Source organism: Amphibalanus amphitrite, unplaced genomic scaffold (genome assembly GCF_019059575.1).
Source record: "Amphibalanus amphitrite isolate SeventyFive unplaced genomic scaffold, NRLGWU_Aamphi_draft 001660F_arrow, whole genome shotgun sequence".
Taxonomy (NCBI): domain Eukaryota; kingdom Metazoa; phylum Arthropoda; class Thecostraca; order Balanomorpha; family Balanidae; genus Amphibalanus; species Amphibalanus amphitrite.
In genome coordinates this window covers 95,398-109,172 of record NW_024883153.1, presented here as the reverse complement: position 1 = coordinate 109,172, position 13,775 = coordinate 95,398, and the positions used below count along the sequence as shown (strand labels likewise).

At 53.9% G+C, this 13,775-nt stretch overlaps 1 protein-coding gene across 1 annotated transcript; it reads right to left on the bottom strand.

Annotated features, from left to right (window-relative positions):
* Window positions 1-589: 589 nt before the first annotated feature.
* LOC122374468 lies at window positions 590-9,875 on the bottom strand. The gene is made up of 11 exons (XM_043353253.1): window positions 9,748-9,875; window positions 9,086-9,303; window positions 6,572-8,826; window positions 6,163-6,314; window positions 5,709-5,871; window positions 5,206-5,426; window positions 4,772-4,933; window positions 4,439-4,577; window positions 4,105-4,259; window positions 3,626-3,785; window positions 590-3,375 (listed from the first exon to the last, which is right to left on the bottom strand). Exons 2-11 carry the CDS (start codon window positions 9,241-9,243, stop codon window positions 3,218-3,220), a joined length of 3,723 nt encoding a protein of 1,240 aa, XP_043209188.1. The 5' UTR covers window positions 9,244-9,303; window positions 9,748-9,875; the 3' UTR covers window positions 590-3,217.
* Window positions 9,876-13,775: the final 3,900 nt, after the last annotated feature.

The following is a 13,775-nucleotide window of genomic DNA, read 5'->3' as shown; positions in this document are numbered from 1 at the left end:
AAACAGCACAGAAACACCGTGGTGGAAAACTCAACAGCAAACAGAAAAGTAGCACGAGCGGTTGAGACTTCAGTAACATGAAATTAAGACCACGCGAGACTGACAGAAAATTACAACCACAGAACGGGGCGGGAACTACAAAAGCACACTTTTAGTAGCAGCACGGGTGGGGACTTCAATAGAAGATACTACAGTAGCACAATAAGGAGACTTCAATGTAACACACCACGGTAGCACAAAAATGTGGCCTTAAATATAAAACAAAGAGTAACATTGCGGAAAAAATGTTAAATACGTGCTGGATGTAATAGGGTTGGGCCCAGTGTGTATTGGGGACAGTTGACGGAATTGGTTACTATAAACATATCGACTGAGCTTATGTTCTTCGTAGAAACATTGCAAGGATTTTATCTTCGCACAACTCTATGTAGCGTTATTGTGTGTGTAACTGGGTAGACTATATTACACTGAAGCAGTCAGGTGAGGTGTCCGAGAATGCTCGATGATTAATCTTAATTAGAGAAATCGTTAAATTACACCGTTCACCCTATATTCTGGCATTTGATCTTTTCCAGGAACCAAACGCATGTCACGATATCACATTCACGTATATTCCCTGTATTACATTGACAGCCCCATATAACATCAACACTGTTCCCACATAACATCGAGCCATTGTCTGCCGTTTGGCAGATATCCAGCCGCGTCCAACGACTATCAGCAGGGGGTCTCTTGACCTCGGAGGTCGGGCAGCTCAGTTCAACAGTCACTTGACAACACCAGCGCAGCACGGGCAACACGGCGGTACAGTCTATTCGAGCACTGTGAGCGGAAACGACCAGCAGGGGGAGGGAAGGTTGAGAAGAAAGATGAGGAAGGGATGGGAGATGGGAAGAGGGACAGTGAAAGGACGGAGAGGAAGGCGAGATAGGAAAGGAAGGGAAGAAAGGAGAGGAAAGAGAGATGGAGAGAAAGAGAGAGGCAAAGGACGAGAGAGGGAGGAGAGAAAGAGAGAGGGAGAGGATTAAGGATGGGAGAAGGGAGGAGAGAAGAGGAATGGAGGGGAAGGCAAAGAGGAAAGGATTGGGAGGAGAGGGAGACTACAAATGGTAGCAGATTGAGGACGGAATGACAGATTTACCAGAAAGCAGCTACAATCAGGGATAAGAATCAGTTGCAGTGCCAGGGCCGTCGCGGCGTGGCCGCCTCAGAACATGAGCTAGTCCGTGGCCGTTTCACAGCGAGGAGTCATTGCACTGGAAGCTCTCGGTCGGAGAGCGGTGGGGAGGGATGCCACTGAGCAAGGGAGACTGACGGGCCAGGTCAGGTCAGGTCACGACGGCACAGGTAGGGGGGACGTACTAGGTAGGTCAGCTCAGCTCAGCACTCAGCTCAGCTCAGCTCAGATCACAGAGATACACGACAGGACAGCCAGTTTGGAGGGGACACGACAGTAACACCAGCTGAGCAGATACCGACAGAAGGGCGCACACCGGACACATTGGCGAACGGTACCAAAGCTGTGCGCTCTACGACACGACACGACGGCAGGCTGGGCTCCAGCTCCCAGTTTCTACAAGAGGTCCAGGGGTCTCGGTTGACATTTGTCACAGTTCGTGTCCCACGCTGCCGGAATATAACGACCACTAGCAAGGACAGGACAGGAGCCGGTGCAGAGCGAGACGCACAGTCAGTGGCAGGCTGTCTTATTGCTACCCGCCGCCCAGGCCAGCCAACGTCCTCAAATCAGCTGCGCACAGTGGTTTACGGACAGCGCGCACAGCGGCTCACGGAACATGGCGCACACTGCCATCGAACACCACACGACAGCGCGATCGCGTCCGCCGTCCAGCGGCTCTTCCCCACATATATGCATACCAAAATATTAGCACTATCCCATATAATAAAAATACTCAGGATATGATACTGGAATGGATACATATGCCCGGTCGGGGGTGGCACCATACAGGTAATAATAATAACACATCTCGGTGGTTAAATATATATCAGGTACGACACACATACAGGATATTTTCAATACTGTAAATAGGATAGGGTAAACGAGGCTTCTCTATTCCCGCTCGGCCCAGCCGCCCTCCGAAGGGGCGCCAGAGCAGCTCCCGCTCCGCCCGACTAGCTAGCAGCTACGATTCGCAGCAACACCACACACGATACACATGCCCCTGTCTATGACACGGCGAGCTGACTTAGCATAATATGCCCGTATTTGGCAGAGCCACGCCACCCCGACACGGGGTACTAGCCCATCCCGACTTCCGACCGCCAGAGACACGCTCTCGTCCTCTGAGGGAGGGCCTCTCCGGTCCTATAACCGGGAGTCTGGTGCTACACTACATCTTGTCTATTCCAATCAGCAGTGACCTCCCATCGGCACCGAGACAATAACGACTACAGTCTTGCTGTGGCAGGCGTGTGCGTATGGAGACGATAACCCCGTGGACTGGGATCTGGGGTGATATTGTGCGTGCTGGGGAGCGGAGAAGGAACCTTGACTGGGTGAGGGCGATCAAGGGCAACGCAGGTTTCACAGCGTCCACCGTCCGCTGGATAGATAGGGACAGGTCTCTGAGACTATTGCGCCGCCGTCCGACATGTCCGACAGACCGAAGCGTGGCGGGCCGGGGCGGTGACTGCCAGCTGACAGTCGCCGGCCAGGAGAGAGCCTGGCCGTACACGATGACTGGTAGATGGGAATGTTGTAGCGGAAACAAGTGAAAACAAACAACTCTTCTAAAGTATGTGGCTGCCCAACGGCCTACATTCTATGAAACGATGAACTAAGACTGATAAATACCACACCAACTTTGATTTTTAAAAGAATGCCGACTTCTCAAAACACATCGCATCTCTCCTCTTGAACAAAGGAACTTCTCGCCTTTTCATACAACACTTAAAAACTATCTCGAAATCTAGCACGAAAGGTAAGCTGTCTTCACCTATCTGTTCAAAATAAACTCTTCTAGCCTTGTTGAGATAATTGCCACAGCTGACAATTATAACAAAATTTTCCTCCTCACACAGGACATCACATGGGGCGCCAGTACCCGCACCTATCGTACTAAACATCTTATGACGATCCTTCCCAGTTTTGAAGTCGGCGGCCCAGGCCATGACCCGGGTGCCTTCCAATCTCATCCCGCGACCCCTGACTTCAGTCCAGTGACCCCTGAATATCTCATCCCGGTAACCCCTGACCTCAGCCAGTCGAGCCCAGGTCGGGTACCAGCTCCAGGAGCAGCAGGTCCAGCAGCTGGAAGGCCAGGTCGCGGTTGATGGTGGCGGACTGGAGCGAGTCCAGAAGGCTGGAGACCACCAGGGTGACCGTGTCGCGACCCAGCGCCAGACACGCCGGACCTGCGGCAAAACATCAACAGCGGTCAGTGACTCGCGACACGCCGGGAACGCTGTCTGATATTGTAAACCAGCGTTTACTAGCACAACAAAGTCTCACAATGACACGGTGGCAATAGCTCGCTACCCGTCTGAATGGGCGGAATAATTCAACCAACCAACCAACCAACCAACTAGGGAACACCAAAAACATCCATATCTCCATTCCCCTGCCACTAACCCGCTGGTTTCTCCACGGCCTCCCCTCGCTCACCACATGCGTCCACGATGGCGCTGACCACCTCTGCCCGGACGTCGCCGGGGCTGGGCGGTCGGGACGGCTCCGGCTCCGCCTCAGCGGAAAACAGCGCCTGTCGCACCATCCGCAGGTAGTCGACACAGGCGGCGGGACCAAACAGCTGGTCCACCACTCTCTGACAGAGGAGAGAGTGTGTTAGAATAAAGATAGACTGGAGATACGGACGGAACCAGGTCCGAAACGTAAAGGTACCTGAGACACGATGCGATTCGGGACGACACATGGCTGGTAGAGTAGCATAGCTTGAACATAACGATGGGCGCTTGAAAGGGTCACAAAGCGGGCTACCTACAAAGTGTTATTAAAATAAGAAAAGAAAGTTCAACCAGGGCGAAATTTAGCAAAGATATGGAGACACATTATCTAACAGTTACATAATTTAGGGAAACCCACAGTTATGTTATAAACTATATACCTATGTGCTGCAAGCTCACCTGCAGTGAGTGTTCCAGTAGCCTGCCAAATACTACTTTGGTCGTGCGGACGGCCGGTCCGCTGGCAGCCCAGTGTCCGTTGTGACGCAGCACCTCCACACACAGATCCAACAGGGCAGATGAGAGAGGTAGGTGGTGTTCATACTGACACACCTCTGAAAGACAGAAGGTCCCTGTCAAGACGGAAGCTCTACACAGAGACAAGAGCGATAACATTACGTCATTGATACTGACATACCGCTAATCCATGATATGAACAGTAAGCATAACACCAGGTCCAGTTCTCACAGTACCCAGTTTCAACCACCCCACGGTCCCCCCCCCCCGCACCCACCGTCCTCAGAAGACAGGTCCGAGTCCTGGCGGTCCCCTCCACCCGGTCCTGCCGGGGGTGGCGGCCTCTGTAGGGGCACCGCCGACAGCTTGTCCCAGTCCACTATCAGGTCCTTGAGCCGCATCTCTACCGGCGACATCTGTAAACACAGGGTGGGGTGAGGGTGACGTGTTATAGTGTGGCGCCTGTACACAATGGCAGCATACCAAGGGGCAAGCGGCCACGGACGACAGACACTGCATAGTAGTTGTGAATGTACACAGTGATCGGAGCTACAAAGAAAAGGTAAGTCATGGGAGGGACCCACCAGCGAGCACCGAGCACAGCCCTCACCTGTTCATCCGTGCCGCACATGACGTGCACGTTGTACTTGTAGCTGACGCTGAGCGCGCGTGGCTCCTCCGTCGAGCTCTTCCGCTGCGACTCGTGACTGTCGAAACTGGGCAGCGCCGTGCGGATCGTCTTCAGCACACCAGACATGGTCTTGGTGAACATCTGACCGGACGAAACGCAAGTCAGCGACACACTGAGACAACGGCTACATTCAACACCGGGCATGATAGACAAGCATGTGCGTGAAGCACTACAGAGTAGAAAACTTGATGCGAGAGCAGAGGAAATACATGACAAAAGCCAACATGTGCAGATCAGGGTTCAACAATAAACTGCATGTCCGTAACTTCAGCAACCAACATAACGACAAAAAACAGGTCCTTATCCCCAAGTCTCTCAAAGTGGCCCCCTCATCTTTCTCGCAGTTTCCTTACCTGATCGATTCTGGGCACGTTCATGACCGGTTTTCTGATGAAGGCGATGCTGCCGTCCGTCTCGTAGGCCATGAACTCCTTGAGCTCGGCGCTGGTGGAGATCTGGGGCCGCGCGCACAGCTCACACAGGTACCGCTCTAGGAAGGTGCGACGGGACACGATGGCAGCGTTGTCCAGACGGTTAAACGGCAGTGTCTGCCACCGGTTCGGCTCCTTGATGCCTGCCAAGAACAGTGGGTGGATGGATTACCGTTTGGACAAACGCCGGGCGATCAGCGAAGACAGCAACAGTTATAACCTGAGAAACCATGAATGCAGAACGATGTTTGATTGAGTTACCTGGCCGCGTGTCGTGTGCGCCCGGTCCTTCTGCATATAGCCGTTTCCAAACATACAGCACACGAATGTATGTATATTACTCGGTATAGAGCAAAAAGTTTGTAAAACATCACAGACGCGAAACGCAGCCTAGCTGAGCTGACTGTAATCTTGGGCTGACTCACCTCTCAGCAGGTGCTTGTACTCGGGGTTGGCCTCTAGTCGGGAGTGCAGGTTTAGGAACTCCCTGAAGCGGCGACGCACCACGTTCGTCTTCAGCACCATGGATGTCTCGGAGGGGTCCACTCCGTCCTCCCCGTCCGTCGCCGCCAGGTACAGACCGTCGTACTGCGCCCGGCACGGAGACGGTCAGGTTTGTCAGCAATACGCGAATACGTCAACAATAGCGGAGACAACAAGGCAGTACCCTATCGCACGCTTGAATGTAAACTGAGGTTCTTCGAAGTGTTATCTGCAATGGCTATTTGCATGCTACTATTTCGAATATTCATCCTTAAGAGCAGTCTTTTCTCAAACCATGATGAGGCAAATATGATCAGTGATTTACGGGACCGGGACACGCTGTCCTCCGGACGAACGTTACCGTGTGAGTGTCACCGTTTGCACTGTCTGACTCACCTGAACGGTATAGAGGGTGTACTCGCCGCCGCCCCGCTCTCGCACCGTCTCCGTTCCGCTGATGACCACGTTGATGAAGATGCGTCCGTCCATGGGGAGCTCAGCCGCCTCCATAATCTCCTCGGTCAGAGAGGCCAGCTCCAACTCACGCTCTGTGAGAGCCAGGCCGGTGAGAAACAGGTGAGATAGATGAAATAAGCGAACAAGCTGTGGCCGAGGCACGGTGCGGATAGAGATCGTTGTGATTGGTACCAATGAAACAAACAGATAAAATCAGATGATAGCGACACAGGGGCATGCACTAATGTCAAACGAGAAAAAAACTGGCTGCATTTGGAATATACCACATTGTTGATTTATAGCCCTATAAAACCGGCGGTAGCGTCGCCACCAAATTTCGCCGACTCACCGGACTTGTTGCTGTAGAGCGAAGTTGACGAGTCCCGCTGCAGTCCGTCCAGGGACCGCGGCCCCGGTGAGCTGGTCGAACTGGCCGAGCTGCTGTCTCGGTTAAACAGTCTCTGTCGAACTCCATCGATCACAGAGCGCACCGCCTCCGCGCCGCTGCCGCTCGCCGTGGAGGTTGCGGACGCCGGCGGGGCCGGGGGCGGGGGTGGAGGCTCGGGCGGCCCGTCCTCCGCGAACGGCGGCAGTGCCGGAGGGCAGCTGCTGTAGCTGGGGGTGTCCGTACTGCTGCTCAGACTGCTGCGGCTCAGCTGGCGACGCTCCTCCAGCACGGCGCGCAGCTTGGCGATCGTACCGGCAAAGTCCTCCGCCTCCTCGTACTCGGGGGACGAGACTGGGGAGCTGGAGATCGGCGGCGCGGCTGCCGAAGGAGGGGAGGACACCGAGCCGCCGGCTGAAGCCGGAGTGGTAGTTGGAGCGCTCGGAGACGGCCCCGCGGTAAAGGTGACCGTCGTAGACAGGCTAGAAGCCGATGGGGGCGGTTTCACCGGCGGTCGGTCCGTCTCGGTCGACAGAGAAGTTCCGGAAGGCTGCTGCGGGGCGGCGGAGGCTGGACTCACCGTTGCCGCCGCTGCTGCCGCCGGTGTCGGTAGGACAGCCAGCGCCGGCGGCGGCCGGTTGGTTGGTGGCGGCGGCGCCTTCTTGGAGATACCCAGCGCCGCCGACTGCAGCATGCTCTGGAACTTTGCACGTGCCCTGTTTGGGATGCTGTCGCTGCTGGCACTGCGGGAGATACTCCCGGCCGGCCGGGCGTCTGCAGGAGTTCGACTGTCGGTGTCTACCGCCGAGCCGGGACTGACCTGGTCCTGTCCATTCGGCCGGGTCTCGGGGACGGTCAGACCGACCGACGGAGCTGCAGTGGCGGCGGGGGCAGGCGTGGGAGCGGGGTCGATCTCATCCGCCCTGTTCAATGGGTTCCTCTGAACGGCTCCCTCGCGGACCAAGCTGGCCTTCCTGCGTGACTCTGTGCTATCCTCTCCAGACACACCCAGCGCGTTCAGGTCAAACGCCGAACGGGACGCACTCAGCACCGTCTCCGAATCCGCGGCGGGTGGCGGCCGGCCTGGCGGCGCCGGCTCCAGCGCCACCACGTCCCCTACACTGCTGCTCCGGCGGTGCTGCATGCGCCGGCGGCGGCGACGCGCGCGCTCCCGGGCCCGACACATACGCTCCGCCTCTGCGTCCAGTCTCTGACGGTACTCCTGCTCCGTAATCCCCAGCACCACCTCATCGCTACCGAACGGGAACCGACTCCGGCTGGTCGGGTCACCGAGCACCGCCGCCGGCCGCCACAGTTTGGCGAACGGGCCGCAGGGTGCCACCTGCAGAGCGGCGTCGGCAGCAGGCTCGGGCGGCCGCTCGCGGCGCCGACGTGGCGTGCCGCGTCTTGTCTGAGTGCCGCAGCGGGCCGTCTGCACCACCGCTGGCCGGGTTACAGTGTAAGATGGACTGGCTGTGCGTGACCGACTCGCCAGCGGAAACACGATGAATTCGTCGTGGGTTTGGGATGCCTTGTCGGCCACGGTGACTGTAATCATGGTGGCCACAGGTGCCGGGGAGGCCGGGGAAGTCGCAGGGGTGATGGTAGCAGCGGTGGCAGTGGCGGGATCAGCTGTAGGTGCAGCGGCTGGGACCCCGCAGACCGCCGCGTCTATATCCGGCACAGAGCTGGGGACCGGCTCCGCGGCAGTGAGTGTCAGAGAAGGCTCGGATACAGTCAGTGACGGCGCTCGGTCCCTCTCTGTGGGCAGCTGCGGCTGCTCCGGCGGCTCGGAGAGCGCCTCCAGTATCCAACGCAGTAGAACCACCGGATCACTGACCAGATCCAGCAGCGACCGCAGCAGACTGGCGGCTAGCAGTCGCGCCAGGCACAACTCGGGCGAGCCCTGCAGCCGCAGCCGGACGGGCACCAGGTCCCTGATCAGTCTCCCAGCCACGGCCGTCAGGTAGGCGGCCTCCGTGACGGCTCCTCGGCTCACCGGATGGCGCGGTCGGTAGGAGGACTCCACGGGCCGCCGGCCGCAGTGGGTCGCCGCCCGCCGGTACTGCTGGTAGTGCAGCTGGCCCAGCCGGGTCAGTCGGATCAGCAGCCGGCGCGGGCTGAGCGCCGCCGCCCGGCCAGCCAGCTCGTACACGGCGTCATCCAGCAGCGCCTTCCCCCGGCGCGGGAACGACACCTCGCGGCTGATGTGTGTGTACCTGGCGGGCAAGGGCGGTTTCAACGTCATTTCAGCTCTGATAAAAGCTAACATCATCACATTCCTCCACCCACAGGAGTCTATTTGTCAGCATCCACACATCAACATTAAGCCGAGAGCACCGTGAATCTAACACTCAGAGCGTTGTTATTACCATCACTCAAAATTCTTAAATCTTTTTTAATTTCACACGCCTCACCCCATCGCCTCCCCAGTGTCTCCCTCCCGACCTGGCTCCCTCGTCCCTCCCTCCATCTCACCAGCTCAGGATGTACTGCCGCTCCACATCTCCAACCAGTCCGATCAGCTCTGCCTGGAACGCATCCCCGGCCGGCTCGGGCGGCGGCGCGGCCGGCGGAGGACTGGCTGTCGGTGTCGGCGCCGGTACCTGGTCAGGCAGCGCGTGGTGCGCCAGCATCTGTAGTTCGTCCAGGTAGTGCCCCCAGCGCTCCGAGGGCAGCGGGCGCCGACCCAGCAACTGAAGGGGGAGGGGGCGTCAGACAGGGGAGGGGGCAGGGGCGAGGTGGGAACGGTTGGGCAGTGACCTTTTTGGATGGAGTACTGAAGCAGAACGAGTACGGAGGTCTGTTTGTTAGCAGGTAGGTATGTTTAATCAACAGTCGCCACCATTTACCCAGTTACAGACAGTGAACACCTGTGTGATGTCAACATATGTCTATGACCACCTGTGACAATCACATGGTGCCTTTGGTATGGTTATACGACTAAAACGCGCGAAAAGTGCATCAAAGGGAAAATTCGATCATATGTAGCTGAAAGATAGCATTAAACCCCTTTGAATTGAACTGAACCCTCCTACCGAGTCCTCAGAGACGCGCAGTGCGACAAATGCGCCCCTTTCATACACCGCAATGCGTCTATGTTGGTTTGAAGTCCAACCACTGATCCCTATCCTGCATACCTGCAGGACGAGTCCGGTGGCCAGACAGAGCGAGCAGAGGAGCAGCAGGGCCAGCAGCGTCAGCAGCGGCACCGTCAGCTGGGGCAGCAGCAGCACCAGCACGACGGCCAGCGCCGCGCAGGGCGCCGCCGCCGCCCGCTCCATCACCGACGCGCCGCCCCCGCCACCGCCACCGCCACCGCGGGCGGCGGGCGGCGCGCGACCGCCGGGCTGCCGGGCAGGGAGGGGGTGGCTAGCAGCGAATGGAGGGATAGCCATTGGCTAGCCATTGGCTAGCGAGAGCAGTCTTCACACAGCTGAAGACTGCTCTCGCTAGCCATACCTGCGAGAGCAGTCTTCAGCTGTGTGAGAGCAATAAACTAACTTAATGCGTGTAATTTTTATAGTCAAGGTAGGTAATAAGAGTTCAGGACTATGGGTTGCCTTTCAGATGGTCTGAAAGAGAATCCCTTCCCTTACTGCAGGTACTGACTGATATGAGTCTATAAATAGATTAGACTGAGAATCAAAAGCATATCAATCAGATTTATTTTATTTTTGATGCCTTGCATAATTTACCAGAAACACACAAACTTTTATTCTTCAACACAACTTACCCTCACCAATAAAACTGTCCCATAGATTACCAAATAAAAATGCAGCCAATGTTTGATGAGCATATTTTTGAAAACATTGAATGCATACTCCTGCATCTCATCTTATCTAACTAAATTAGTATCTATATGTATTCCATCCTTGCACCAGCCATAAAAACATTAACTGAAAATACATTGACAAATGATCCTAGCTGACACAATTGCTACTCATGTCAGTTCATGTCAGAACTCAGAAGCATTATCATTAACAGTTTTCAATGACTGTAGGTGCCAATGGAAATTAATTGTTCAAACTCCAAACACAAACAAATACATATCAAGATGTTGAAACAAACTTTGAGCTTTTGTTAAAAAGGCAGCTAAATGCAAAAATTCATTCATCCTTGTTTTGATGAGTTATCTGAAGACCTTGTAAAAATTAATCTTTCATAAGATTCCAGCAACTAGAACTACTGATACATGCAAGAGTACAATTGTTTTTTATATTGTGCCTGTTTTGGGAGCTCAGCATTTGAACATTACATATATGCCATGTTTCCTAAATCAGACTAAATATCAATATCAGGTATTTAAACTAAGTCATTGTTTAAATGAGGCATGAGTTGGTTTGTGAAATAGATACCTACAGAATCTCCTTTCTCAGATTTTGAGAAGAAAGGTGGCATTGCTAGCATACCTAGATTGTAATGGCAATGGCGTCCTTCATCCAGAGGCCAGAGGGTAGGCCTAGGCCTAGGAGGGTTTTGGTGTGGAATTAATGAGGTAATGATTAGTGCTGCCTGCTACCTTCCCATAGGAATGCCACTCCCATATGTGCCACCAGGTATTGGGCAGGCTCCCAGGCCAGGCCACTGGTCTGGTTGGTCACTGCTACCATAGCAAAGGTGGCTGCCGACTGGCCAATGGCCATACTATTATCTCAATCTGGATAATTTGCCAGCTGGCACCGTATGGTGGCGGTAGCAGAGCTTGTTAATTTATGTGTTCATGGCCATCTTCTACCATTTTCATATCAATAAATAACATAGCTATCATACTTCACCAGCTAGCCAGCCAGCTGATTTCATCCAGTTGTTAGTAAGGCCCCTGCCGACTGGGGAGGCCGTCAATGAAATATATCCATTTGATAATCAGCACCAGATGCTTCAATTTACAGACTTCAATTCCATTCCAATGTAACTGGCATGGCATCAATCAATTTCAGCAAGATAATGTTCACTGTTGGATATACCATATTGATTATTAAATAGACTTACCTTGACCTTACATGACATAAGTGGTGCCAGAATAAATGCACCTCATCTTTACATTGCAATAGCTCTGAAAAAGAATGAAGTGGAAGTTTAGCGACCACGGACTATTGTGGGATGCGCGGTGTTGACGTCAAATCGGAAAATCAATTATCAAAACCACTATAGCTTTTGATGAAAAAAAAATACAATGCAACCTCCTATTGATCACCAATGAATCAGACGCGTCATTATCGGTGGCAAAGATGGTATTGAAGAAAAAGGAACAAGGCCGCTAAATTGGCCAAGGCCTAAAAATTGTGCGATGCATTGCAATTTAACGGTACACTTGTTACTTGTTATTAATTGTTATACTTATATGTTTTGATCATAGCTTCTTTCAAAATTGTTTTTTAGAGATAATTCATGTTAGTTTTAAATTAAAGAAAAAGGGGTTTCAATAATCATGGAAATAACATTTGAAAGCAAGCTGTGGAAAGTGAGACACCACACTGCACCGAGAATACTGAAAATATAGCGGCACTTAAGTCGTGTGCATGTCCAGTAGCGGCGGAACACCTTCATTTAAGGGGGGGGGACACTGCCGACTTTTGATCCCATTCTTTCCATGCAACGCCCATAGGGCTAATGTTAAAATGCCGAAATAAAACGGGGCACGGTGCCCCGGTGCCCTCCCCGTTCCGCCGCCTAGTGTATGTCAATGAGTTCGCGGCTTCAGCCAAACCCTAATCCTACGTAGTTTTATCCTGTGGTCCACTCCAAGGCCGTATATTAGGGTCCACTCCTTATCCATGATCACGCTTCCCTGTCCTGTGCTGATGGTGGCTTCACTTATGGGAGGCGGGGAGGACGGCTCCAGTAAAAATTACGATAAATCGCATCGGCATCCGGGGCAATGTCCGTGCCGGGGTGACTATTTGAGAGATTTGGGCCTTTCCCACTGGGACCCGCCCGTCCGCTGTCCGAACGAAGTGGGCTTAGGCACTGCTGCGGCGCACCGAAGGCGCGCTACCTACTTCAGGGCCAGGGGGTGACACCGTCCCGACTTCCCTTTTTATCCCTTATACATCCTCTCGTGTAGCAGAGAATGGACGCAAAAAAAATGTTTAAAATTGACCAACTGAGCCGAAGGCGGTAACATATGACATTCGTAATATATTTCATGCGATCGGTGAGAGCATCAGTCTCGGAAATTCTGCAGGTAGATAACTAGGTACTTCTAGTGAAGATTCGTCCGCGCCGGATCTTCATAACATGCGGCTCGTCTGCCTTCACCTGCCTATGACAAGTAATAGGTACATATATGAGCTGGGCAAGGGAAAGGGCAAGGTCGGGGGAGGGAAACGTGTTGTCAACAATAGACGTCACTGCTAAGCCCGCTGGGCTGAAAACTTCCACTGAACCGTTCTCACTAGCGGGGTTTTAATTGGGCTCATTTTGGTCAATTCCGCTTGTTTGCGGGCCCTGGGCGCCTCTCCCGCTCCGATATCGAGCCGGACACTGGCCGATTATTGCTCTTGGCCATGAATCATCTGCCGTGATCGGGGCGCGGAGTGTTTGGGTTGGCCGCGATACAGGGAGCGTAGCCCGGCGCTGCCTTCGAGCCATTGTCGGTGCTAAGTGGCGGGCCCGGCGCACGCGGCAGTCGGGGCGCCCCCGAATCGATCCCCGCCCAGTCGAGTCGGTCGCTGCCGGAGACTGGGGAGGGTGGATTTAGGGGGGGGGGGCGGCTCATGTTTCGGCGGCAGACTAAAAGGAGTCGTATGAGAACTGGGTACTGACAACGGCAGCCGGAAGTCACGTGAGGTCCTATCGCAACGGAATGCCAACGATGAGATCCAACTGACGGCTGAGTGTGGCATATGATTGCGTTGGCTGACCCGTTCATTTTCATATTACATCCGGGCCAAACATCTCAATAATGCTAAGGTGAAGAGTATAGCAAAACAATATCATTCGACGTCTGCAGGCGTTCATGCCACTATTTCTAGTCAATGCTTTCGCAGATCCTTATTTACAGTAATAAGTCTCACTTGCTTCAGGTTCTTTGATCTCGTTTCTTCAAGTGACGCTTGCAAATGATTTGTAAGCTAAAACGCTTCCTTTGATATTCAACTCACAGTTTTCGGCTGTCTGAAGCTTTGGTGGTGCCTACGGTTTGGAGAACTGAGGTCCAGGAAAC

Coding starts and splice junctions, on each gene's coding strand:
- LOC122374468 (XM_043353253.1), bottom strand. CDS start 9,243: ATGCTGGCGCACCACGCGCTGCCTGACCAGGTACCGGCGCCGACACCG. Junction 5,427..5,708: donor GTACAAGCACCTGCTGAGAG/GTGAGTCAGCCC, acceptor TGTTCTTGGCAG/GCATCAAGGAGCCGAACCGG. Junction 4,934..5,205: donor ACGTGCCCAGAATCGATCAG/GTAAGGAAACTG, acceptor TCGTCCGGTCAG/ATGTTCACCAAGACCATGTC.